This window comes from Helicoverpa armigera, chromosome 19 (assembly GCF_030705265.1).
Source record: "Helicoverpa armigera isolate CAAS_96S chromosome 19, ASM3070526v1, whole genome shotgun sequence".
Classification (NCBI taxonomy): domain Eukaryota; kingdom Metazoa; phylum Arthropoda; class Insecta; order Lepidoptera; family Noctuidae; genus Helicoverpa; species Helicoverpa armigera.
In genome coordinates this window covers 573,775-597,889 of record NC_087138.1, presented here as the reverse complement: position 1 = coordinate 597,889, position 24,115 = coordinate 573,775, and the positions used below count along the sequence as shown (strand labels likewise).

Here is a 24,115-nt window from a genome sequence, read left to right as displayed (position 1 = left end):
GCTCCCAGGCAATTGGTCAACTGCAGAGCCGGTGTAGTAACCTGATTCTAACCTTCATTTGAATTTATAAATAAACTAAGAAATAAAAACAAAACATACATTCCAAACATAATTTATTTTTGTACAAAATAACAAAAGAATTATTATAATAAATACATCACTTAATTGATCGTTTGTTTTATTTTTTTTACAAAAATACTTTTAATTAATTCACATAGGTGTTGTTACAACATGGAATGGCGTAGCACAAAACATTTACAGGAAGAACGCATAACATTAACGTAAATTATAATAAATACTGCTTAACTTAATGGCTAAAATATTAAAGTGTTCGTGGCATTCGACACCACGGAGGAAGGAAAGATAGCGGAGATGCCATAAGGAAGGTAGATCAGTCGCCTTCTTGAAAGTCGATGTAACGTAAGGTAGGCGTGATCAATTACTAGAACTAACGACGCATTCAGGTCCCTTGTCAAATCAAAAACCAATCTGTCGAAGATTGATCTTGAATGATTGGTTATTTAATTTTGAAAATAATGGGAGGGTTCCAATGAAGGCATGTAAGGGCGGAGCTATTAACGTTCCTCGTCCCTCGGTCACCGGCATTTTGGCGCGCTACTTAGGAGATTTTGCGTTATGTCATCTCGGCTAGTAATTTTGTTCTCCGTGTTCGAGACATAGTTACCTTACCAACGTGTTATTTGCGAAAACAAATAGTAAACTTTCAGAAGCTTACCGTGAATGGATTAAATAGGCATCATAAGATAATTATTTTGGTTACTCTTTTTCTAATTATTCGAACATCGACATTTTGTACTCAGTGGTTTTTACAACTGATTGCAAAGCCTCACTTTATGTTTCAAATAAACGTTTCGTACGAAAAGATTTCATTAGTAGAATTTAAAAATTTACTATGATTTCTGAACTCGGGCCGTTGTTTGACTAAATACATACATCTTAATGCCACGAACAAAATGCAGCAAAGGTATAAAAAACAGAGGAATTATATTATAATGACAACTTCTGCAACATAACATGTAATTACTGCAACATGCTGCGTGTAACACGTCACGTCCAATGGCTAATGCTAGGTATTACATTGTAAACTTCGCGTCAAACTTAATGGCGGCTCGCAACTAACTTCCGATCAAAGGTGTACCTTGCTTGCTGATATCTAACCGGGTATGATTTAAGCTGTCACCAATTTAATTCATTTTGTGTTTTTAAATAATAGGGTTTGCCCTCAAAATAGTAGATTTGTCACCAAATGTAGTCACCAAACAATATAAAATCAATTCCACAATAAATTACCGAAAATCATGGAGATATGGGGTCAAGTACCAAATAAATGATTTTGTATGTATTATAATAAATAGGTTTGTCCTAATAGTATTTAAGCAAACTAATTTAAAGAGATCACCAATAAATCATATATTATATCACTAGAAAATTTCATGAAGGTCTAAAAATGTAGGGTGGTCGTCATCATCCTTTCAACCAAAAGAGTCTACTACTTAACTGGCCATGTGCCTCCCCCCAAGGGCTTTAGTTTCCACAGGTAGTATAAATATATTTAAATTAAATTTCTAGCTGAATAGTAAATAAAACACTTAATCAAAGTCAAAATAATCAATATTTATTGTTAAAAATCTCGCTGCCCGCGCCCCGCATCGTATGATCGTACCTACAACCAACCTACAACCCATTCGTTGAGGCCCGAAAGCGCCAATTTGTCTCCCTTCCCTTCCTCTTCCCTTTGAACATATTTTTATTAAAATTATAAACTGATGTATTAAATTGGTAACGAATACATTATTTTAATAACTGAACGAAATAAAATGTAACTACTGTATTGGTGACAAAATAACAAATAAAAAGGAGTCGCAGTCAGGGATCGATTAATCGATTTATTTGGTGACAGATCTACCATTTTGAGCACCAAGCTATTATTTAAGTAATAAAACTATTATTATAAGAACGAAGTTTATATTCATGTAATGCACTACAATTTTATTGGTAATCCATCTCATATTTTACACATTATATTAACAATAATTTGCTAATTCATACCTGGGAACACTCTTTGTTTATCTGAGAACGAAAATATTTCGTGGCGATAGATCTATTTATTAGGTGATACAACTTGATGACAAATATAAATTTTGGTGACAAATAATATAGTTCCCTATCTAACCTGACTAAAAAGCTCTTTAAAATAATCGCGGACAATACATACAACGCGTGTTGATTGAAGTTCGAAATTTTTTGACAGTTGATCTACTTTTTCCTAAGACATACTATGCTGAAAATCGGTTCAGCTAAACGCGAGATAATCGCGCACAGAAACATACTTACAACCAGATGAAACTGAGAACCTATTTTAGCCGGTTTCTGCGCAACCACTCGCACGATATTCCTAACCGCCATGAAGTTTCCCCTGAACATGAGGCATGTAACGCAACATGTTGCAATCACTATGTTGCACAAGAGCTTATCTACCTAAAAGTGAACACACCAACATTGACCAATCACTGGACAATTTAGAAAAACCGTGAACAGACATGTTTAAAGTGACTGCTTAGGCTTGAGTCACTTCTCACTGAAAACATTTAAAACATCATGCTGCCACAATCGATCTTTTCAAATGGACAGTGACAGAATAATGGTTAGTTAGAATAACGCTTTCATACTAGCGGATTTCCTGCTCAGTTTTTCCTAGCGGATCGTATACCCGGGCGTGACAGTAAACAATTGACAATCACAATTTTCAAACGTCGACACGTCGCTCAAAATATGTAACATGTAAAAAAAGCGAGCGGTAAATCCGCTAGTGTGACAGCGCTGGAAATGTTCCAATATAAGTGGGAAGGCAGACCAAACGAGTAAATAAATAGATGTAGAATCCCTATTCAATTGTTTTAATATTAAATAGACGCAGAACATTATTTCAGATATCTAAAACTATTTGTTACTTGTGGGTACAATGCGTATATGCTCTCGTCTGGTCAAGACGCATTATAAGACACATTTCACACATGACGTCATAATTTGAACAAAAAAATACACATTCAAATCCAATATTTACTTATACGTCATGTCGTCCGATTTATCAAAACGCGTGTGCCTTACTTTATTTCAACTCGCGTCAATTAAATAGATATTCATAATATTTACATCATATAAATTTCCATAATCTTACTATTATGTACAAGTACAGTCAAGTGTACATTTTGTACAAAACTGCACATAAAATTCTTGTATCAATTACCATTTTTAAATATCAAAACAATTTAAGGGTACTCCTGTATTTCAGATAATTGGTGTACTTTTTATTCATTCAAAATAATCATTTAGAATTGGAAATATATTTTTTTTTGTTATAATCAAATTAAAAAAAAAACAAAACATTTTGGACAAAGAGATCACATGAATATTAAAATCAATTTTGTGTAATTGTAACATTTGAATAAATTGATAAAAATATGACGTAAGCAACATTCATTTTGACCTACAATATTCTAAGAAGGTATAATTAAAGAGGAACTGAGCAACATTAAAATAATAGACCATTAGACTAAGGCCTACTCAGTATAAAAAGGGTTTTATTGCTGTAGTATTCAATCAAGTATAGTACAGCTGTCCGAGACAGAAAAATAAGTATTAACAACCAGATTTACGTTAAATGCGCAAAACCACAGACACCGCAAAAGCTTTTAATTCAAGTTACCAAAATCCGAGAGGATTTTCTTCTTGTACTGGAAATTCTGATCATCTCTGACGTCTATGAGAACGTTAATAAATAGACAGGCCATTATTTTTCAAGAAGATTTTTTGATTAAACTATTTTGAGGTTTTGCACATTTAGCATTACACATTGTATATAGTAATTGGAACTTGTCTAGGAGTAGTGTGTAAAATAATTTGCTAGTCTACTTTTTTAGATATTGAAATGTTTGCCTCTTTCTATCAAACTAGACAGAAAAGGACAAAACATTATAAATTAAACAGTAATCAAGCTGAAGTTCACCAACAACATGGACAATACTTTTCTTAAAACAACTGTTTTCTATAAATATTTGCATACAACTTTCAAAATAAACAATTGTTTTAAGAAAACCAGACTTATATGCTGTTAATAAACGAAACGGTGTTATACAAATGATTCTGAATCTTACCAGCAACGTGATCACCAATCTTCTTATATCCACGAACCACAGAATTCACTTCACAAATCACTAGTATCCGCAACACAACGCTAGGGTTCAGTACTAGAGGTCCTCAGAGGCCAGTCCGGTCTCATTCTAGGCCGAACAGCCAGTTGATGCCCTGAGCCAAGAACAGGATGAGGGGCTGCCACGCCACCAGCCAGCGGATCCAGTCCAGTAGCTGGCCGTATAGGATGTGGGGCCGGTCCCAACTGAGGTAGTGTTAAGGAATATTGCTTTTTATAAATTGTCACAAACAAAAGTAAGCCTGACACCAGTTTAACAAAGGGGTATTGGGTTGCCCGCGTAACTGGGTGAGGAGGTCAGATAGGCAGTCGCTCCTTATGAAGAACTGGTATCCAGCTGAATGCGCTTAGACTGGAAGCCGACCCCAACATGGTTGGAAAAAAGGCTCAGAGGATGATGTCACAAACAAGCATGTTTTGAATGTATTTACCTTTTACATTAAGTAGCTGAAATCAGTAAATACTTGGGTACTATAATTTTTCAAAAACATTTAGAATTGTGGTGAAGGGGCAGGCATTTTGGAGGCTGTTTCTGTATTTTTTTACATTCAAAAAGTTCTGATATTTAGCCAAGTTCTCTTACTTAGCTCAACAATAATTATTCAAATTAGGCGATATGACAAGACGATAAGCAACTAGGATCAAACTTATTTATATTTTTGACGTACATAAACGACGTGCATGTAAAAGCCTAAATGAAATAAATAATTTGACTTTGAAAAGGATACGGGTTGGTGAACATGCGCTTGAGGTCCACCTTCTCCTTGCAGTAGGGGCAGGTCTGCTTCTTGCCGACTATGCACCAGCCGCGGATGCAGAACTCGTGAAACACGTGGCCGCAGGTCAGCTTGTACGTGTTCTCTGTAAGGTAAAGAGTCAGTTAAGTTTAGTATAGGCCACGTGCGCGTATTTGTGTGCTCTCACCGATCTGTACCGATTTTGTGACCACCAACTTAGGCGACTACACTATCGGGTATCCACGAACATTGACCGAGATACGGTTGAGTAGTCAATCAGTCTAAATAACGACTGTTAGTTGCTTCCCCTACACACACTGGTACTCAGCTGCACCCGGTAAGGCTGGAAGCTGACTACAACATAGTTGGGAAAAGGCTCGGGAGATAAAGTTACTATCCCTACACTACTCGCAAAGTTGACCGAGCTTACGCGTGTGTCGAGAACTTTACCATATACATAGTTCATGAAGGAAGTTCATCATCATCATCTGCCAAGCCTTTTCCCCACAATCTTGGGGTTGGCTTCCAGTGTTAACTGTGACGGATGTCAGTGTTGGCCATCGCTGAAGACCAGCACCGCGACTCTGTCTCGCATAGTGTCGCTGCATATGCTGAGCGAGGGCCATTTCGCGTGCTTGTGACGCATATTTTCCTCTTACCTTATTATTTTGTTTTATTTATGTTTTTTTGTGTTTTGTTTTTTACATTTATATTCGCTTCTGTTTTGTCCTATTAGCTATAGAGTTTATAATAAACGATTTGATTTGAAGGAAGTTAGCTAGTGCATTACCTATGAGCCCCTCCGCGTCGACGTCGACGAGTAACTGATTACCACAAACAGCACAAACATTAGTGTCCAGCTGCCGCGTCGGCATGCCCTCCTGTGTGTAGTACTGTAACATACAAATATAACAAATATCAAGTTTTCAAGTCCACCTTCTGGTAATGACACAAATGGTCACCCATCTAGGGATGATCGCGCCAAACGTTGCTGAACCGCAATATCACTTTATAAAAAATACTTACGCTACGTTACCATTAGTTATGTAAATATTAGGAAGGTCGGTACAAACATGGTACATACCGCCCAGTGGCGGATTTACCAATAGGCCAAGTAGGCCAGTGCCTAGAGCGGCAGATTTAGAGGGGCGGCAAATTTAGCAATTTTTTTTACAGGTTGTTTTTATAATTGAGTATATGAGTACACAATCCATATATAAATAGACGATTAATAAACGCAAAATTAATAAACTGTAATATATACTTAGGTACCTACTTACGTGATCATGAATTTTGAAATATTCTAATAGCGTTTCAATAAAAATAAAATAAAAAATCCGCTCGCTTCGCTCGCGGTTTCGCGGCTTTTTTCATCATTCCTGGTTTGTTCTGCGCTCTTTCGAGTCCTCAATCTAACAAAAAGTTAAAGCACCGAAAGTAGCAAAAACAACTGACGATTTCTAAGCTGTTTATGAGGTGGAGGACTTTTGTGTCCCAAAACTCGAAAAATTTCGTGCTCGCTGCGCTCGCTGCACTCTCAGCTTTTTCACTTTACACTGGTTTTTTTCAAACTTGTTTAAGTAGGTATTTTTGTGTTCCAAGACTCAAAAAAATTTCGCGCTCGCTGCGCTCGCGCCTTTCACTTGACAGTGGCTATTTTCTGATTTCTTTAGGTATTATTGCGTCCCAAACATCAAAAATTTCGCGCTCGCTACGCTCGCGGCTTCTTCTCTTTACAGTGCCTTTTTTCCACTCTTGTTTGGGTAGATATTTTTGTGTACCAAAACTATAAAAAAAATCGCGCTCGCTTCGCTCGCGACTTTTTCACTTTACAGCGATTTTTTTTTACTCGTTTTGGTACAAAATTATTGAGTTTTGGAACAGAAAACTTTTTACATTTGTCGTTTTTTTTTGGGGGGCTGCACAATAGGTAGTCCGCCCCGGGTGCCACCCGATGCTACGTCGCCACTGCGTCATAGCACCCGAACGAATGAACCGATTTCAATTTAGTTTTTTTTTAGTGTTTGATGAAAATCGATTGAGCCGTTTAAAAGTTACAGAGGTTTTACGCTTCAAAGTCGCTGTCATATAAACATGTTAACATTTAACTCTTCGGTACATAGAGGCTTGCAAAAATAATCTAGTTACTGACAAAAATATCATTAAGTTCACAATCATTAGAGGCGGCAAAAATTGAATGGCCTACTAGCGGCAAGTTTGTAAATCCGCCACTGATACCGCCTTCAATATATGTTGTTTACATACATGTGCAACATAACATCTACCTATTTATAGTTTGCTGTAATCATTTACATGCACGCTGATTAAAACAAGAGTATTTCAGACCATGGTTAACAACTTGCGTTACTTGACCTTTTTTCTTATAAGAGTTTTTACTTTTTTCTTGCAATGTAGGTTGCACATTACTGGTAGACTAAATATGCTTGTGTCTGGCATGGGTTCTCGCCTCAAAAATAATGCAATAAATGGGAACATATACAATCTATACCAGAGACACTGAAAAATCACTATCGTAGTTGCTGTGATTTTTGTATTTCGTAAAAAGTAAAAAAAATATATAAAATACTCACCCCAATAGAAGCCGCCATTTTATCGGTACAATACTCAGCGACATCTCTCCCTAAGACGCCGAAGTACAATCCATAGAAGAGCAACATCAACGCCACGTCCATCCACTGCTGCGGCTTGTGGCCGAATGCGAGGTTCAGCCCGAAGAACGTCAGCATCATGAGTATGTAGCCCACCACGCCCAGGAAACAGCTCACCTTGTATATTAGGTAGAACCATTTGTATACTAGCCTGGAAATGGAATTGCATTATGTTTTTATTTAACCATTTATGTACACATGTAAACACATGAAAGAAGAAGAAGTAACATAAAATAGTACATAAGGTACTGCTTATTTCAAATGAAATATCTTAAAGCAGACCTGTAGTAGGAGAGTTAGAATAAAGAGATGTAGACGGACATTATCACTACATAGTATAAAACAAAGTCGCTTTCTCTGTACCTATGTCCCTATGTGCGTTTAAATCTTTAAAACTACGCAATGGATTTTGATGCGGTTTTTTTTAATAGATAGAGTGATTGAAGAGAAATTCTCGTCTTTTTCTTCTGTAGTCAGGGCTTTTCTTAAAATCATATGACATTATTTCACAATTGTATAAAGAAAAATCATAGTTAAAAATTATAATCATATTCTCAATAATAATTTTGTTAACTTAAAAAATGAAAGTCTCACCTCGGCGTGGTGACAGACATGGGTCTGGTAGTTGACTTCCTAATGACCACCGCGGTGAGCATGGTGAATATACTCCATATGGTGATGAACCTCCACCACTGGTTCTTGACGCTCATCAGCACCGGTATAGACCACATCGCCACCATTGTGAAGAACTGAATACCAGAATATGAATGTAAATCAAAAAGGTACATACATAATAGGGTTGTTTCCAATTTTCGAAAATCTATTTAAATAGCTTCTAAATAATTAAAAGATCACCCTCCCTAGAATTTTTCGTCTTAAATCTCTTTACTTTTCATGTATTCGAGTTTTTTTCAATTTTTTTTTAAACATTGCCCAGAAAACGCTTAATTTACACATTAACGCACATCTAACGAGAAAAAACTTAGAAGAAAGAACTCATTGATTTTCAAATTTAAATACTGTATTTTTATAATATAGATACAAAAAACTAATATTTTAAACATTTAAATAATTTTAAAACATTTAGCACACCATTACCCAGTTACCTGGGCCTAGGGAACTGGGTTGAGGAGGTCAGATAAGCAGTCAGTCCTTGTAAAACACTGTCACCCAGCCGAATCTGGTTAGACTGGAAGCCGACCCAACCATAGTTTTGAAAAAAGGCTCATGAGATGATTTGCTAACTAGAACATAATACTTACAGCATAAGACCTGTAGTGCCTCTTCTTCCACTCCATGACAATGATTTGTGCGACTATGAGTGTCACGATGAGGATCATGACCATGGTCGTGTGCATGGACTCGTGCCCCTTGTGCATCTCGTGCAGCTTCTGATGGTCATATCTGGAAAGTTACGTTATTATTTTGTATGTCTCTTTCAGTCCACTGGACTATGGAGTCCCGGATTTTTGGGAGGCGAACGTGGGGCCTAAGCCAACACACTGAAGCCCTTTTGAGACTTTAATTAAATAGGGACACATAAGTTATTATTAACTAGCTGTCTTCCAAACATTACACCTGCGTTCCATTGAAATGATTGCCAGTATCCGGATAAAATAACACAAACTGTGATGTTTCAACTTCTTCCTATATTTCTAACAAGTGGTGACAGTTTTCACAGGTGCAGGTTTTACTTTTAAAGTAATTTACCACCCTCCCAAAAAGGAAGTTCCTAAGTTGGAACTTAGTTTTTATGATTGTATTTTAAGTACTACACATTGTCTATACATAGGCATATTTTAAGTATTGATAAAAATTTACTAGTAACTGTGTATGACATCATGCATGTTGAATTAAATAATCAATATATCCTAATTAAGTTAATGTCAATGTTTCTTAATGAGTTGAAATATTGTTTTCAAGGTTAATTGAATTCCTAATGTGGAAGCAGAAATTGGTCAGTGGGTTATCTTAGGCAAACTAGAATTTAATTGGCTCAGTCTCGCCAGAAACCAAGAAAAGTGGCAATCATTGCAGGGCGGGAGGGATCACCTGAGGGGTCCAGTTGGATTTGTTGGAGCAATAAGCAGACCCCATCAATGTACATTGAAATATAGGTACAACATAGTGGAAAATAAAGTATTTTTTATTTAATTTACTATCTATTTTGGAAAGACATTGAACTTGCTGCTCAAGATCATAGGGAGTGGATAAGTCTTCTGTAAGTCCTGTAAGCCCAAGAATGTCATCATCAACATTTGATTTGAAATAGGTATAGAATTAAAGCTGAGTATAATTCACGCTATAATAAATTCTAAGAAATTACTTCATATTTAAAATAAAATTAGGTTTAGTGTAGAAAAAGTTTAATGTGTCTGTGTTGTTATTTGACATAAGATTGATATTTGCTTAAGAAATCTTAGGTATCAGTCATCCTGTTTAAAAAAAATACATAAATAACATATGTTCTTAATATACTGCTAGTACATTACAGTGGTCTAAAATATATTAATAAGTATTTAATGTAAAATAGTTACAACTCATGTGTTGAGTCAAATTGGTGAAAATTCTTTGCTCTTAGTGTAGGTCACTGTACTAAATAATAACATTATTGAGAAATTTTTAATGAAATAACATCTTAAAACTGATTTCTGTTAACGTTAATTAACTACACAATAACAGCTGTTTTTATTGACTAATAAGCAAATAAACGTCAGTCATTGACTGTTTGATAAGCAACTTACTTGTACTGTAACCTATGTTATGTCAATTGGCTTATCAAATAATGAGACAACCTGGCTACATGCTATTGACCATGAATACGGCACATTCAAACAAATACATCAAAATCTTACCTCAGCTTTTCGTCTGCAGTCAGTTCCTCATAGGTCTACACAAACAAACATCAGAATTATCAGTAATACGGTCAAAAATATTACAAAATCTTTAATTAGAATCCAGTATGTTTTACCTTATTAGGATCGACAGGTCTGTGGAGATCCATGTCTGTTTCTTACACACAACACTTTCAAGAGGTTAAAATATTTCAGTAAATAACCATAGGTGCATTAATTTAATTATAATATTAAAATTATCCAAAATCTCCCGTGCAGTAAGACCCGCGATGCCGGAGACTTAGCGCGTTCCAAGGAAAAAACTGGGTTTTTAATTCTTTTCATCATACCATTATCAACCTTACTGCTTTTTCATCAGGAATGTGCTATGTTCGTCTTTGTTTTACATGCTAAAAATCCAACTAAGAACTTTAATTTTCTTACTGTCAAAGTGACACTGTTGACAAGAACACTATAGATGTGTGTGCATTGAGCTGGAAGTGGAGCCAAGGGTTTTAGAGATAACAATAATTCAATGAGGAAAAGATGGAGAACTTGTTAGGTAAATAATAATTATAGGCTTCATAGAAAACTCTGTGCTTACTGTAGATAGTAATAAAGATGAGCATGGTGTATTACAAAACCTTTCTGCTTAAAACCACAAACAATACAAATTATTATTAACTGACAAGTGACAATGCACGTCAAATTGATTTAAGTCAAATATTACGGGAAAATATGTGGCTAATTTGTTTTTATTTGTGAAATGTTTTGTTTATTTTTATTTAATTAATAACTGGGGGAAGAATCGAATGTTTTGTGATGATATCTTCACATTCTGGCGCTTACTACAATGCCTAACAAAGGTAAGTTATTAAATGAACCAAAGAAAGTACGATAGAAACTACTGTTTTACAATACATAGCAATCATTACTTAAATATTTATGGGCTCAATCCAGTAGTTCTTTGATAAAAAACAACATTATTAGTTTCTTAAGGAGTGTAGATACCTTGCTTAATAAAAGTATGCTTAGATGCTGTAATTCAGTATGGAATCATGGCCGAATTACGCCTTACACCCGGCACAACGCCATTCCTAATTTGAGTAGGTACCATGGATCTTCTTCTCATTTGCTTTCTAAAGCCATTCTTATCATTTTCCGCAACGCAACATACCTAAGACGATCCTTTATACCTGACACTAATTTTACACCACAAGGCTCTTTACCCATAAATAGGAAGCTAAAGCTTGATGTGTAAACATGATTGTATTCCAGAAATGAATCGTAACCAGCCCGTAGACAGTAAGGTGGCCACACCAACACCAGGGGTTGCTAAAGCTGTTGTTGCCAAGGTAAGAAATACTTTATAGAGCTCCTATACTTTATAGAGCTACAGCAGAGTTGAGTCAAAAGTATAGAGGCAACATCTCATTACAGTCTCATTATAGTCTGAGAGATCAAAGTAAAGTCAATAGGCAATAATGTTGCTATGTTTATTTTCCAATAACCTTTAGAACTAGGTACTAATAAAGTTGATGCTGGTATCGAGTTACTGTAAATGACAGAAGGGTGAGCACAATTTCTGCTATATTATCATACAGGTGCGTTTTAAGATTAGGATGGAAAAGAGTGGAAAATAAGACTTGTTTTATGTCACTGTCTCCAATCCTAGATTTAAGGAGAATCAGCAGCCATCACAAGATTTAAAGCACACAATTTCTTTTAATCAGGAAAATAAAATAACCATTCATGCAGTATAATATTTATTGTACAATTGATCTATGAGTTTGATTAGGGGTTTGTTAAATATTTTTCCCACATCCTTTGCAAATACAAAGTCTAGATGATTGAATTTGGGCCAGGAGCAGCCGGGTCGGACCTCTTCTAGGACTCCTGTGGACTTCAGCTGGTCTGCTAGCCTCATTATTTGCTGTGGACAGAGTAAACATTTATTATTTTAATTTAAAAAATCCTATAACCATAACCTGCTTGGGGAGTTAGATAGAGAATCACTTTCTAGAGAAATATTGTATGCCTATATGTGTAGCAAGATTAGGTACTTAGCGAGATTAGGTAACGGAGGAATTGCTTTATTGTGTATTTAAATTTGTAGTTTTTAAACTTAAAACAACTGTTTCATAATTATCACATATGTGAATTTCACCTAAAAAGACTGTTGATAATATAAAACCAACGAATAAACTATACTTACAGACTTCTCAGTCAGTTGATCATTCTCTCCATAAAGTAGAGTAACAGGAACTTTTACATTAGTCAAGTTGTATGGCTTCACTGGGCCAGACAGGCCGCCACTAAATGTGGTGAACACACCTGAAACAATCGTAATTCATAATTAAGTAATGTTAACCAACATACTAACAGATAAGCCAAAGTCTGTTGGGACTCCAGGATTGCTTGAAAGAGTTAGGCTCTTATAGGTACACCAAGGGCTCTAAAAAGGACTGTGAGTGGGATTAGCTGTGTCTATATCAAAACACTTAGGTTGCAGGGGTAATTTTTGGGTACCAAGATAGGTATTTGAAGAGGCAGATACTCTTAGTATTTGTACATTTCAAATCTGTGTCTACTCAAAGACATTCTGTAAAAAAAAAAGTTTTGTAGTTTATTACAACTGTTTTTTCATTTTTCACAGAGCATAATTTCCGAACAAAGTTAAGATTGCACATCTCTTGTAAACTTCATCAGTTTTTGCATTTTGTGAAACGTTCTGGCTACTTATAAAATCGTTTTTTAGCCACTATTATGTATTTTAGATGAAACATTAAAATATCTGTGGGGTTGACCATATTTTGAACATTTGATATAGGTCAAAAGGTCAAATTATGTCTGCTTACCAGAAATGGCGATCTTCCCATAATGTTCTAGCGCGCGCCATGACGCTGGCTGTACTCGATACAGGTATATTGGTAACATTTCCTGAAAGCAAACGGTACAACATTATTATCAATACACCCTGTTTATCAATACAGCTTTGCTTCGATAACATAAAACTCATATCCCATCTCTTTTTGTTGTGCTTTACTGTCCCATTGCTGGGCAAAAGCTTTCCCCATAATCTTCCATCGCTTTCCGTCGATAAACTACTCGAAAAGTTTGTTTATGAGCGTGAAAGACCTTGACTCGTACTTTAATTAAAAATTTAAGCTGGCGTACCAAATCGTTCTGCTCAAAATCTTCTCCGACGAGAGTGTATATGAAGTTGGTGCACAAGTCAGTCTCCGGCTGTTTGAGGTTACATAGCGTCGATATGAGGCCCTGCAGGAATTGTGGCTGCAGCGATGTCATACCTCGAGCTCGCATCACGTTCTGAAATATTCATATAAGTTATTTGTACCTGAAAATATCTTCTAAGTATGAGCCCTCGAACGCAAATTAACTTTCTATTAGTGAAATAATATCTTACAAGTGGTTTATCAAAAGTTCCTCCTAACGCACCGAACCATAAATTCTGATAACTTACCACTATATCTAAAGTATTAAGCGCTAAATTGGCAATGAGCTTCATATTGTCCATGTACACAGCCGGGGCTAATGCCACGAAGGCGATCAGCTTGTCGTTATACTCTGGTCTCTGGGAGAACATGATGAAGGAACTGGTGGTGCCCATGGAGTAGCCAACCAGCATGATCTTGTCCAGTCCCGTGATGTTCAAGACGCGGTCGATCATCGCTGGCAGGTCGTATTTACCGTGCTCGTGGAAACTGAAGAGGGACACAATTAAATATGATTTATTTTTGTTTAAATAACAATAATATAACCGCGATAAAATCCGTAAAAGTAGTTTTATTTAAATGTCGAATATTCGCGTAAGTGTTAGAAATAAATATGATTTTTTACTTTAGCCTGTGTATTATGGCTGCGCGGACGCAGACGTAAAGCTGTCTAATTTAGGTGAAGCCTAGAAGAGATGATGAGTTAAGTAAAAAGGAGATCTTTTTAACATTGATTACTCCCGCGTCAAACCTTTTAGAAGTAAGTAATGCATATTGAAATACAGGAAAATTGATTTAAGGGCTAAAGAAAGAACATACCTGAAATCCCAGAATTTGGGATCATTTTTAGTAAGATTCGTGTGAGTGGAGTACACTGTGCCTCTTAGATTACCGAGCCACACATCGTACCCTGCGTCTGCTAGAAGGTACGCTGGAAACAAACATGGCTATTGAAATAATGCATTCAGTCCTGCATGGTTCGTCTACTTTATGGAAGGCAAATTGGGGTTAAGAATGCCAATTGATTTATCAACTCTCGTTTGACTGTGAAAAATGTTAAATGTTCTTTGTCGTTAACATTTGGATGTAATGGGGAATGTTCAAAACCCACAAGCGCAAATGCCCGTTTACTCCAATTGCAATTATCACACTTACAAAGACTTCTCTCAGGGCCCATGATGACGAAATCACTGCTCCCTCCAAGGAGGCCGTGTATTATCAAGATGGCCTTCTTCCCCTTCGCGTTAAGGTCTCCCGTGCGCCTCGCAGACCGTCTCCCGGCCGGGATCCTGTGCATCTGCAGCACATAGCCATCGGGGGTGGTCACTCGGTGCTTCTCTACGGGGTAGCCTGCTGCTTTGATCAGGCTTGGCTGAGGAAGATGGAGAATTAGGAATTGAGTTTTAGATGAGATAAAGCTGGAGTTAAAAATTCTTTTAAGGGGTGTGCAAAAAAATCCGGTCATTAAAATCTTCTTATATATAAAAATGTGTTGCTATTCGTTACTCTCACTAAAACTTGAGAATGGCTGGACTGATTTGGCTCAGAAGTAGCAAGTTAAAGTATAAACTTCAGCCAGTTTCTTACATAACTGTAAACGCTTGAATTGTTACAGTTATGATATAACGATGTTTTTTCTCCCTTTATCTGTGAGATAAATCGATCTCCATTAGCTACGTCTAATCATGCGACTATTATCTCTATAATTATGTCCTATAAAAGAAATTGCTTTAGTTGGTCACATTGTTAGTGTTTCTATTCATTTTTCAGCCTGAGAAAAAGTATAACTAAGCGTCGGTCTTGTAACAAATAAAATTTGGTAAATTGCTGTTCTGTACAGTCAAATATTTTTACTTGTTTTGAACTTTTGGAGCTCTATGGCACTCTGACCCACAGCGTAACACATGAAGACCATTTGTGAAGTGAACAAACCAACAAACACAATATGGTAGATGTAACACAGGAGCAATATTTATTCTGTTATGTAGGATGAGTAAGTAAGGAGAAAATGTCTCTTAATTTTATGAGCGTTCAGTAAGCAAGGGCGTTTTTATTGCATACTCAAGTTTTTACATTTACGAGCTTAATACAAGTGTTTATAGTTATCGGCACGGATAATGAGCTCTCGGCGGAAGAGTGGGGATCGCTTTGCGCACCGTACACTAATGGCAATAAGCCAATAAATCACTTCTGCGCAGGTGAAGGTCAGGGCTCACTATCCTTGCCGATGATTATAGTTAGTTGATGGAACTCCTACATAAAAAAAATAGTATAAAAAAGGGCCATAAAAGGCAATAAGATGTCCTCCATGTACTACGTAACATAAGGAAAAATGGATGGTACAAGGTCAGTTACCCAAATGTCACCAATTAAAAGATCATTGCCTTTTCTACCAAATAAATAAAAAAATACTTGAATCGAATATCTTAAAATTGATGACCGATTGTTTTTGTTTTTACCATTCTGCATCACCTGCAGTAAGAATCACGATGCAGCTTGCGTATTCAGCATTCACATCAGTAATAACGTAGGTATCTGAATATTACAAATGCTGGTGACATCAGTAAGCAAGCGAACTCATGTTAATTTAGACCATAATAATTAAATGAGTCTTTATGGTGTGCCAGCTGTTACAAATTAGCACGTTTCAAGGTTTTCTCAAAAGCTGCAAAAAAAATTGAATTCGGCTATTATCCAGTTTGCGTACATAAGTTGTTTAGGACCCCATTGCAATAACCTTTATTGCACCAATTCTATTAATTCTTTAAAAAAACTGCCCCATTTTTCCCTAAATCTAAATACATGAGAACCAAAATTATTTCAGGCTTCTTCAGATTAAGGATCTAACCAGCTTTAACTCCATATTCCTGCAATGTCTGTTCAACTCATTGATAGGTTTTGAAATTGTTATTTTTACAAACGTTACTATACATGCTTTGCTCTATGTTTATGTAGTCTAAGGTATTACATAAGAGTGGTAGTAACAGCTTAAATCTCAGCCTTGAACTGGTTGCCTAGAACCAGACCTTTATTATCAGCTCTAGCCTGCAGGCCTCGACATCGCTAAACGTTCGACGATTTTGCATGGAATTGTCATTAAAGTTGGCAAGTGCCAATTGAAAATACCGACGGTAGCATTACGGCTATTAACATATTAGACGTTTATATTTTAAAGATTACGAGGCAAATGTTTGAGTCTTATTGTACTGCTCTGTTCTTGTCAGGGTGATATATGGCAGCTTTTATTTCGTCCTGATTATATGTGCCTTGTTATACGAAGATATTTGGAACTCGATATCTTTATTTCTTTTTCTCTCTCTTTCATCGTCACGGTCGAGAAGACCGACTCTTTATTACATTCTACTGTTATTATGGGATTTTGGGAATTTACCATCAGCCAGCTGGCCAGGACATATTATAGTGCACGAGCATTTGCGCAGACACAGGTGCACTCACTATTCCTTCACTCTCATAATCCGATGGGACGGTTAGACTAAGTATATAGCTTAATTGATATATTAGTATATAACTAATGCGTTTTAATTGAGTTAACATAGTGTTCTTAAAGATTAAGTTTATTAATTGTTGTAAAAGAGTCGTGCGCATTTAATTATGCTACTGATAATCTGCTGCCTATTTGCAACACTGCTAATCATTGTTATTCAATGGCATAACTATTATTAGTCATTTTATGTTGTCTTCTTTTAATGTCTCATGTAATACCACAAGTAACGTAGTTCTTATATTCCAGATTATAGTTAAAAATAGATAAATAGTATAACGGCTACACCCTTCTCCAAGTCTAATCATCAAAATCCCCTCACGGTCGAGCGGGATGGACTCCGACTTTTGCTGATACGACGATAATCCGGCATGAGAACTGTTCCACTTGATTTTACCGGCAAGGCGAACCCTGGGCGTTTTTGGGTTTAGTTCAAAACAATAATAATCTGCTCAGAAACCGAGTGGTGGAGAAGATAACGTAACTACAAAGTAATCAAAATTCGATTATTATAGAGGCTGTTTATAATCTACCCAGTGGCCACCCATATCTTTGTCTTGTATAAAATCTTTATCAGTCCACGTTCAAGGAAATAAAATAAAATATAACTCATACATAAAAATGGGTGCGTGATATAAATTTGAATGCGGAATTCGCAGGCTTGCGCGCGCATCTTTATGACATAATCAGGTGAAACGTGACGCGAATCCTGCGCACCCATTGTTGTTCTTTTTGTTGCGCACCTTTGTCGTATTAGACAATTATATCGATTGCGTGTGAATATTCGATTACGGCGTTGGGCAAATTGTGTATTTTAATAATATAAGCTAAACATGGGAAAATGTCTCCAAATGAAGCCTTAATTCACGCGATGATTTTACAAAGTTATGGAAAATATTTTGTTACGCTTTCGCTCCATTTGTTCTTTTCAGAAAAGTTAAATGATGAAGTTAATGGTTTTGAGGAATAGCTGATGTGGTTTTAACTGCGTTTAAATTAATTTTAAGCGCCACCATCACCTCTTCAATTTCTAGTATGCTCTACATCTTCTTAAACTTTTTCATGTTTATTTTGCGGTCGAGGCTATGTTTTTCATCTGTCACCCGTCATACTAATATTCAGTTCTCTCTTATTTTGTTGTACAGGCACGATGTTCCGTTGGTACCTTTCTTTCATTGCTCATTTAGGTGTTTGTTTATTTACTGATATTTATCAAAACTCCGACTGCCGCGTAATTTGAAGATAAAATCTGTCGGTGTGATCGCATGTTTTGATGTACAATAATTGTGATGTGGTCACGATACATTAATTTGATATCAGAACTATATTATATGAAGAGTAACATGAATTTTATAGAGGTTTCACTGGTGGGTCGTACATAAAACAAATATTTCGACTGAGAATGACCTAAATAAGCTATGCCATCCTGAAGTTATTTCTTAATTGCTAATTTTCGTAAATAATGCGCGTTCGTGCCTAATTAAGGAATATTTTTGAAGACAAAATATCTGTTAAAAATTTTCTTGTTATCCATACAAATGAAGTAATTAAATTAAAATGGCTACACGTGGTAGTGACATTGTAGTACCCTGTCTATGACATAAACTACATAAGTTGAATGTCTCATCTACCACCTACTATTACCTCTTGTAGTTTCACATGAAGTAAATAAACTTTGAGCACAGATTATTGAATAATTTGTTGACTTTGAATCTATTTGCACTGTAACAAAACTTAGGTGTATGTCAGTTAGGCAATAAGTGAAGTCTTGGATTCTGTAGATTTGATTTTACAAAAATAATCCTTTTATTTAAGAGTAGGAAATTGTCAAATGCCTTCGCTACATCTACACCAGAGCCAGGATCATTCACTTGCTGACTAGAGCCATCCACCACATTTGATAACTCTATCATAGTATAGTAAGAGTCCTTATAACAGTCTTTTCTGGCTGCCCTCATCAGAAAGGGTAAATTAATGATTTCCCGCCCACCAAAAAATCCTTTACCACAGAAACCCGCGGCTCTGGCTACATGAATACGTCTATTACTTTAACTTGCTTCATATCAGGTCTATCTTTTACCCTTACATAACCGCGAATCTTCACAGCTGTTCCATACACACAAATCTATTTAACGGAGAAGTTAACAATGACAGGTACTTAACCATTATTAGTAGCAGGTCATCACTCATCGGCCGCGAGCGTGTAATTATCGAGCTATGAAGCTATAAAATATAATTGCTCTTGCAACACAGTTTATCTTATTAACACTGCGTGCATCCTTAAGAGGGACTTAAGTATTGGCGCCTTAGGGACTCGGAAAAAGGTAGACACTACAGCTTCCCAAGGTAACTTCAAGACTCTCATTATCATAATCAGCTTAAGTGTTTAAATCGTCTTCCCTCCCACCTCTATGTTGGTTCGTTATGACTTTCTTAGGAAAATTTGAGCCAGGATATTTCTCCGAAGAATTATGGTTAATGTTTGTCCAGATCTGGGGGAATCATCTTCAACACAACTTCTACAATAGTACCTGCGTATAGCGTACGACCTACCAGCTTTTTGTCAGGATAAGACAGAATTACGCTGAATGCAGTTTTACGAATCGCTGTTGCGCACAGCTTGATCAGGCTTCATTTTCAGGAGGTAATGCGTATAACTAGCCTAAACGGATAGGTACTAGACGCAGGTCGCTTCCAACCGGTCATTTTGGAAACCAATGGGCCTATAGGCCGAGAGGCCTATGTTCAACTGTGGACATTATGTGACTGAGATGATGATGATTCAAACTGAAATAATTTGCTGTACTTGCAGAACAATACAAATTACGCTTTATAATGAATGCCCACGGGAAGTGTCTCGCGCAAACAAATAATTGTATGTATATTGTAGGCTACAATATGGCATTCCTGTTTGGAGTGTATTTTATTAAAATAAGCTCACGTGCGCCCGCGTCCTATTGTCTTGTTAGTCTTTTATCTAGGGACAATATATGCGGAATTAGCCGTGTTAGTGTTGTTATGTTATATGTATGTATTGTACGTGATTATTATAATTTGCGTATGCAGTAGCTGGGAGCGGCTTATGGGAACTAGATTCGTTAAGGCAGAAAAGTTGGAAGTACCTAGGGGTCAAAAATATGATTGTTAAATGGTACAACTTCTTTGGAGTTGTCGTGTATGGGAAGAGTGTACAGAGTAAAAATAATAGAGCATCGTTTTATTCTCAATTAATTTTATGGTCTTCTTATCTTCTATCTTCATTTATTTATTTTTATTAATCACGTGTTACGACACGTGTCTGTTTAAGTTTTTCAAATACCACAAACTTGTTTCATACCCGATTAATAGATAAAAAATTGTATCTTATGCAAAAAGCTAGCATATTCTTGTGTATCTGGTTTTGTTGAATTGCGTTACGAAACCCATAATTTATTTTTGAAAAGTAGATAAATTATCCTGTCTAGTCCTTTCTATAATCGATTAGTCTTTAAAAATCTCATCTGCCTAGCCTTTTCCCAACCATGATGGGCTCGGCGTCCAGTCTTACCAGAAACAGCTGAGTGACTGTTTTACGTGGGCCGTCTACCCATATAACTTCTTCAACCCAGTTACCTGGACAAAACGATATCCCTTGAAGAGACCGGTTGTCGTAAAAGTCATTACTTATAGATAGTCGTGATAGGATAATTTCATGTAAGACATTTTCTCTTTTTTATATAAAACTAGCCGTTTTTCCGCGGTTTTACCCATGTCCCGAGGTAACTACTGCCCGTACCGGTATAAAATATAGCCTATGGTACTCGTGGATAATGTAGCTTTCGAATGGTGAAAGAATTTAAAAAAACGGTCCAGTAGTTTTTGAGCCTTTTCATTACAACCAAACAAACAAACAAAGTTTTCCTCTTTATAATATTAGTATAGAGTATAGATTAAACAGCGCACATAGGGGTATTTCGCATTTTTAGCCGGGCGAAACTATTAGTGCGGGTTTTTCTGCTGTAAAGTAGATAGGACTTACTAATATTTACAGAAAACCATTGAGAAGGCCTTAATTCAAAAGTGAGCATTATGGGCTGATACGATGATAAAATAAAGGAATATTCATGATTTGGAGAAGGTTTTATTGACTAACTAATTAGATAAAAATCAATTGAACAGGTATTCTCTACTTAAATGTTTGTAGTTAGAGCTCCCTGGTATGCCTAAAACAATAAATAAGCGTGTTAAAAAGAAAACATTTAATAATTTGCTTGAAAATAATGGTTAATTGTTTTTAGTTTACACCAGCAGTAACGTCTAAGTTCTGTCAAAAGTAGCAAAAAGTAGCACCTAATGTGTGTAATATCTATCATCTGACAGTGTTTGTAATACGTTACAACAGAAATCATTAGCCGGAAGCACTCGGAAGATAACTATATTCACTGTGGAAAGTACAATTCATTAAAAAACGGTTCAAACATTTTGAACTTTAAGAATTGATTTTGAACCTTAAAAAATGCACGTAAACATTATTAAATCCTAAATAAAACTGTTCTTATCTGTATTATGACAATCAATAGTTGTTTTGGTTAAATAGCTCACAATAAAAAAGTTCTGAGGTTTCAAACACGGTACGTTTTTAATGTAGTCAGAACTGACGCGAGTGCATGTCACAATGATCAAGTTCCGAGAGATTTGTGGCTGGATGGCGCGGGAGTAGCCTGAAAATGATCGGATTTTGTTCAGTAGTTACCTGGTTTTCTAACAAGCATAAATTTTTTCTTTTCTGTTGAAGTTTGTTTTTCTAGTTTCGCCCGGCTAGAAATGCCAAATACCCCTATGTGCAGCGTACAAAAGATGGGCAGAAGTTTAGTATGTCCATACTTATCCAAGTATATTGGGAGCAATTTGCAGTTCGCAAATTAACTTTTTATTCGACAACTTATCTGTCTTGAGTTCCTATATTATTATTTGTTACTTTTTTTGTTGAAGCCGTTTAATTCAGTATAATATCAGGTTTTACTAGTTGATCTGAACAAGAAGCCTAGAACTAGGTTCTCAAAAAAAGGCGCACTTAAAAATGCGATGGCTTTTTATGAATTTTTATTTTTATTAAGGTGTGTAAATGTCAATGTTATATTTTTGTTTTTAATTATTTAGATTATTATCAAATTGCTTTATAGTTTTATCTGATTAGTAATAATGTGTTTTGTGGTGCTATTTATTAGTTCCCATATGTAATTTACAATAAATAAATAGTTTACCTGTTGGACAAGTTTAACATGCAAGCTCAATATTTTAATGTTAATAAAGTTCAAGGTAGTTTAAGCACCCTGCAATCTGTCGTGTCGAGTCGCGATGGCCTAGTGGTTAAAGTTAGTACAAGTGTTTGGGTTCGACCCCAGATCAGAAAAGTAGCAACTTAACTTTCCTTATTTTATTAGTTATATTTACTTGTCAAGTTAATGTTAAGTATATACATTAATGCTTTAGTATAAGTGAAGGAACATCCTGAAAAAAACGTGAAGTCTGAAATCACCAAGTGTGATGGTTAACTATCTGTCCTTTTCTGTATGGAGAGGCTAATATTTTAATATATCACTTGGACACAAAAAATGACATTTTACATTATGTTATGAATGAGATCGATATCCTTCTCACCGTGATACAGTTGGGTTTAGGTATAGTTGTTGCCTTATATAAGAAAATCACGGTTTATATCTTGTGGAATTTTCATAGAGGTTTATTGCCCTTCTATTTCACGGTTTGAGATGTAAATAAGTGTTTGTATTGTTTAACATTTCATTTACTCACAACTGTCATGTAAGCTTCCTTCCGCAACTCCGCTTCACAGAAAACACCGAAAACCAAGACCAAACATAATTTGTATACAAAACTCATTTCTAATACTTGACACTGCACTAAATTTAAAAAAGGCCGTTTTATAAAAAAAAACAATGTTCTAATTTCAAATAGCGCTCGTTCGCGGCCAGTTCTCATCTCAACACTCGAAACTCGGCCGTCCCTGCAGAGGTTTTTATCATTGAGGCTTTTGCACGCATCCTACGTCAGACGTTCGTGTTATGAATGTGATGCGTATCGCAGGCGCAGGTTATATTACAACGATCGATTTTTATACATAGTATTAGTATATTTTTTTGAGAACAAAGTCGGCTCTCATGTATCCCGATTGGGCACTTATGAGTCCTCATCTTGGATCTTTATGGTCATAAAAAGTTTTCGCAGAAAAAGTATTAACAAGGTAAACGATTTTCGATGATAAAACAACAAATAAGAAAAAATATTAAGGTCTTTTTATGGCACCCCAAATTAATAAAAGGACGAAACGAATGGGACGCAGGGTAAGGTTAGTATAGTAATTAGGTATAGGAAAAGAAAATAAGAGTTCTCGATACCTACATTAAATTTCGGTTTCAATATGATTTTCACAGATCAAAACCTAGTGGGTACACGGCGGTATTGAGGCAAGGATTTAATTCGGAAACCCTTATCCTTACCGGCGTTTTCCTGTAATTTCCCTGCCTCAAGCTACTTTTCATATCTAGGGATTAAAAGGGTCTCACATTCTTTCTTATTAATTGTCCTTAAGTAAGTGTGAATCAGACTGAAGGTTTTTAAACACTCCTAAGGAGTTTTCGAAATATTCTTAGGACTTTGCATTTATATTTTTTCTTCTAATTAACAATTCAGTCGTAATAACTTGCCAGCTATCGCAGTTAGACGTAAACTATAGTATCTCCGTAAAGGCCTTAATAAAATACGTATTGTAATACTTAACGTTTTCTTTGTGAGTCAATTTTAAACAATTATGTTAATAAGGCGTGCCATGTGCACATGTGGACGCGTTTGGACTGTAAATATGTTCTGTTGTGGCTTCTTGTTTTACGATTCCTAAGTATTTTGTGA

The 24,115-nt window shown here is 36.0% G+C and overlaps 3 protein-coding genes across 3 annotated transcripts in view; 1 reads left to right on the top strand and 2 right to left on the bottom strand.

Annotated features, from left to right (window-relative positions):
* Positions 1-96: 96 nt before the first annotated feature.
* LOC110380321 (E3 ubiquitin ligase Rnf121) lies at positions 97-10,801 on the bottom strand. The gene is made up of 8 exons (XM_021340268.3): positions 10,609-10,801; positions 10,493-10,527; positions 8,900-9,041; positions 8,232-8,386; positions 7,560-7,788; positions 5,759-5,861; positions 4,960-5,092; positions 97-4,417 (listed from the first exon to the last, which is right to left on the bottom strand). Exons 1-8 carry the CDS (start codon positions 10,639-10,641, stop codon positions 4,297-4,299), a joined length of 951 nt encoding a protein of 316 aa, XP_021195943.1. The 5' UTR covers positions 10,642-10,801; the 3' UTR covers positions 97-4,296.
* A 201-nt stretch (positions 10,802-11,002) lies between these two features.
* Positions 11,003-24,115, top strand: part of LOC110380319 (protein cramped) — a 30,695-nt gene continuing 17,582 nt past the window's right edge. Inside the window, exons 1-2 of the mRNA XM_064039368.1 lie at positions 11,003-11,033; positions 11,750-11,826. Of these exons, the coding sequence (XP_063895438.1) occupies positions 11,018-11,033; positions 11,750-11,826 (93 nt within the window). The 5' untranslated portion in view covers positions 11,003-11,017. The remainder of the gene's footprint in view (positions 11,034-11,749; positions 11,827-24,115) is intronic.
* Positions 12,221-23,215, bottom strand: LOC110380320 (lipase 3). Its single transcript, XM_021340267.3, has 8 exons — positions 23,003-23,215; positions 14,863-15,079; positions 14,527-14,638; positions 13,956-14,196; positions 13,649-13,801; positions 13,330-13,411; positions 12,687-12,805; positions 12,221-12,404 (listed from the first exon to the last, which is right to left on the bottom strand). Exons 1-8 carry the CDS (start codon positions 23,186-23,188, stop codon positions 12,222-12,224), a joined length of 1,293 nt encoding a protein of 430 aa, XP_021195942.3. The 5' UTR covers positions 23,189-23,215; the 3' UTR covers position 12,221.

What these genes read in the sequence shown, in the direction of transcription:
- LOC110380321 (XM_021340268.3), bottom strand. Translation starts at nt 10,641, where the DNA reads ATGGATCTCCACAGACCTGTCGATCCTAATAAG. An exon ending in GGCACTACAGGTCTTATGCT is followed by an intron (nt 8,387 to 8,899) that starts GTAAGTATTATG and finishes TCTGGTATTCAG; the next exon opens with TTCTTCACAATGGTGGCGAT. An exon ending in ATGTCTGTCACCACGCCGAG is followed by an intron (nt 7,789 to 8,231) that starts GTGAGACTTTCA and finishes TTCCATTTCCAG; the next exon opens with GCTAGTATACAAATGGTTCT.
- LOC110380320 (XM_021340267.3), bottom strand. Translation starts at nt 23,188, where the DNA reads ATGAGAACTGGCCGCGAACGAGCGCTATTTGAAATTAGAACATTGTTT. An exon ending in CCCAAATTCTGGGATTTCAG is followed by an intron (nt 14,197 to 14,526) that starts GTATGTTCTTTC and finishes GTCCCTCTTCAG; the next exon opens with TTTCCACGAGCACGGTAAAT. An exon ending in ATTTTGAGCAGAACGATTTG is followed by an intron (nt 13,412 to 13,648) that starts GTACGCCAGCTT and finishes GTTTGCTTTCAG; the next exon opens with GAAATGTTACCAATATACCT.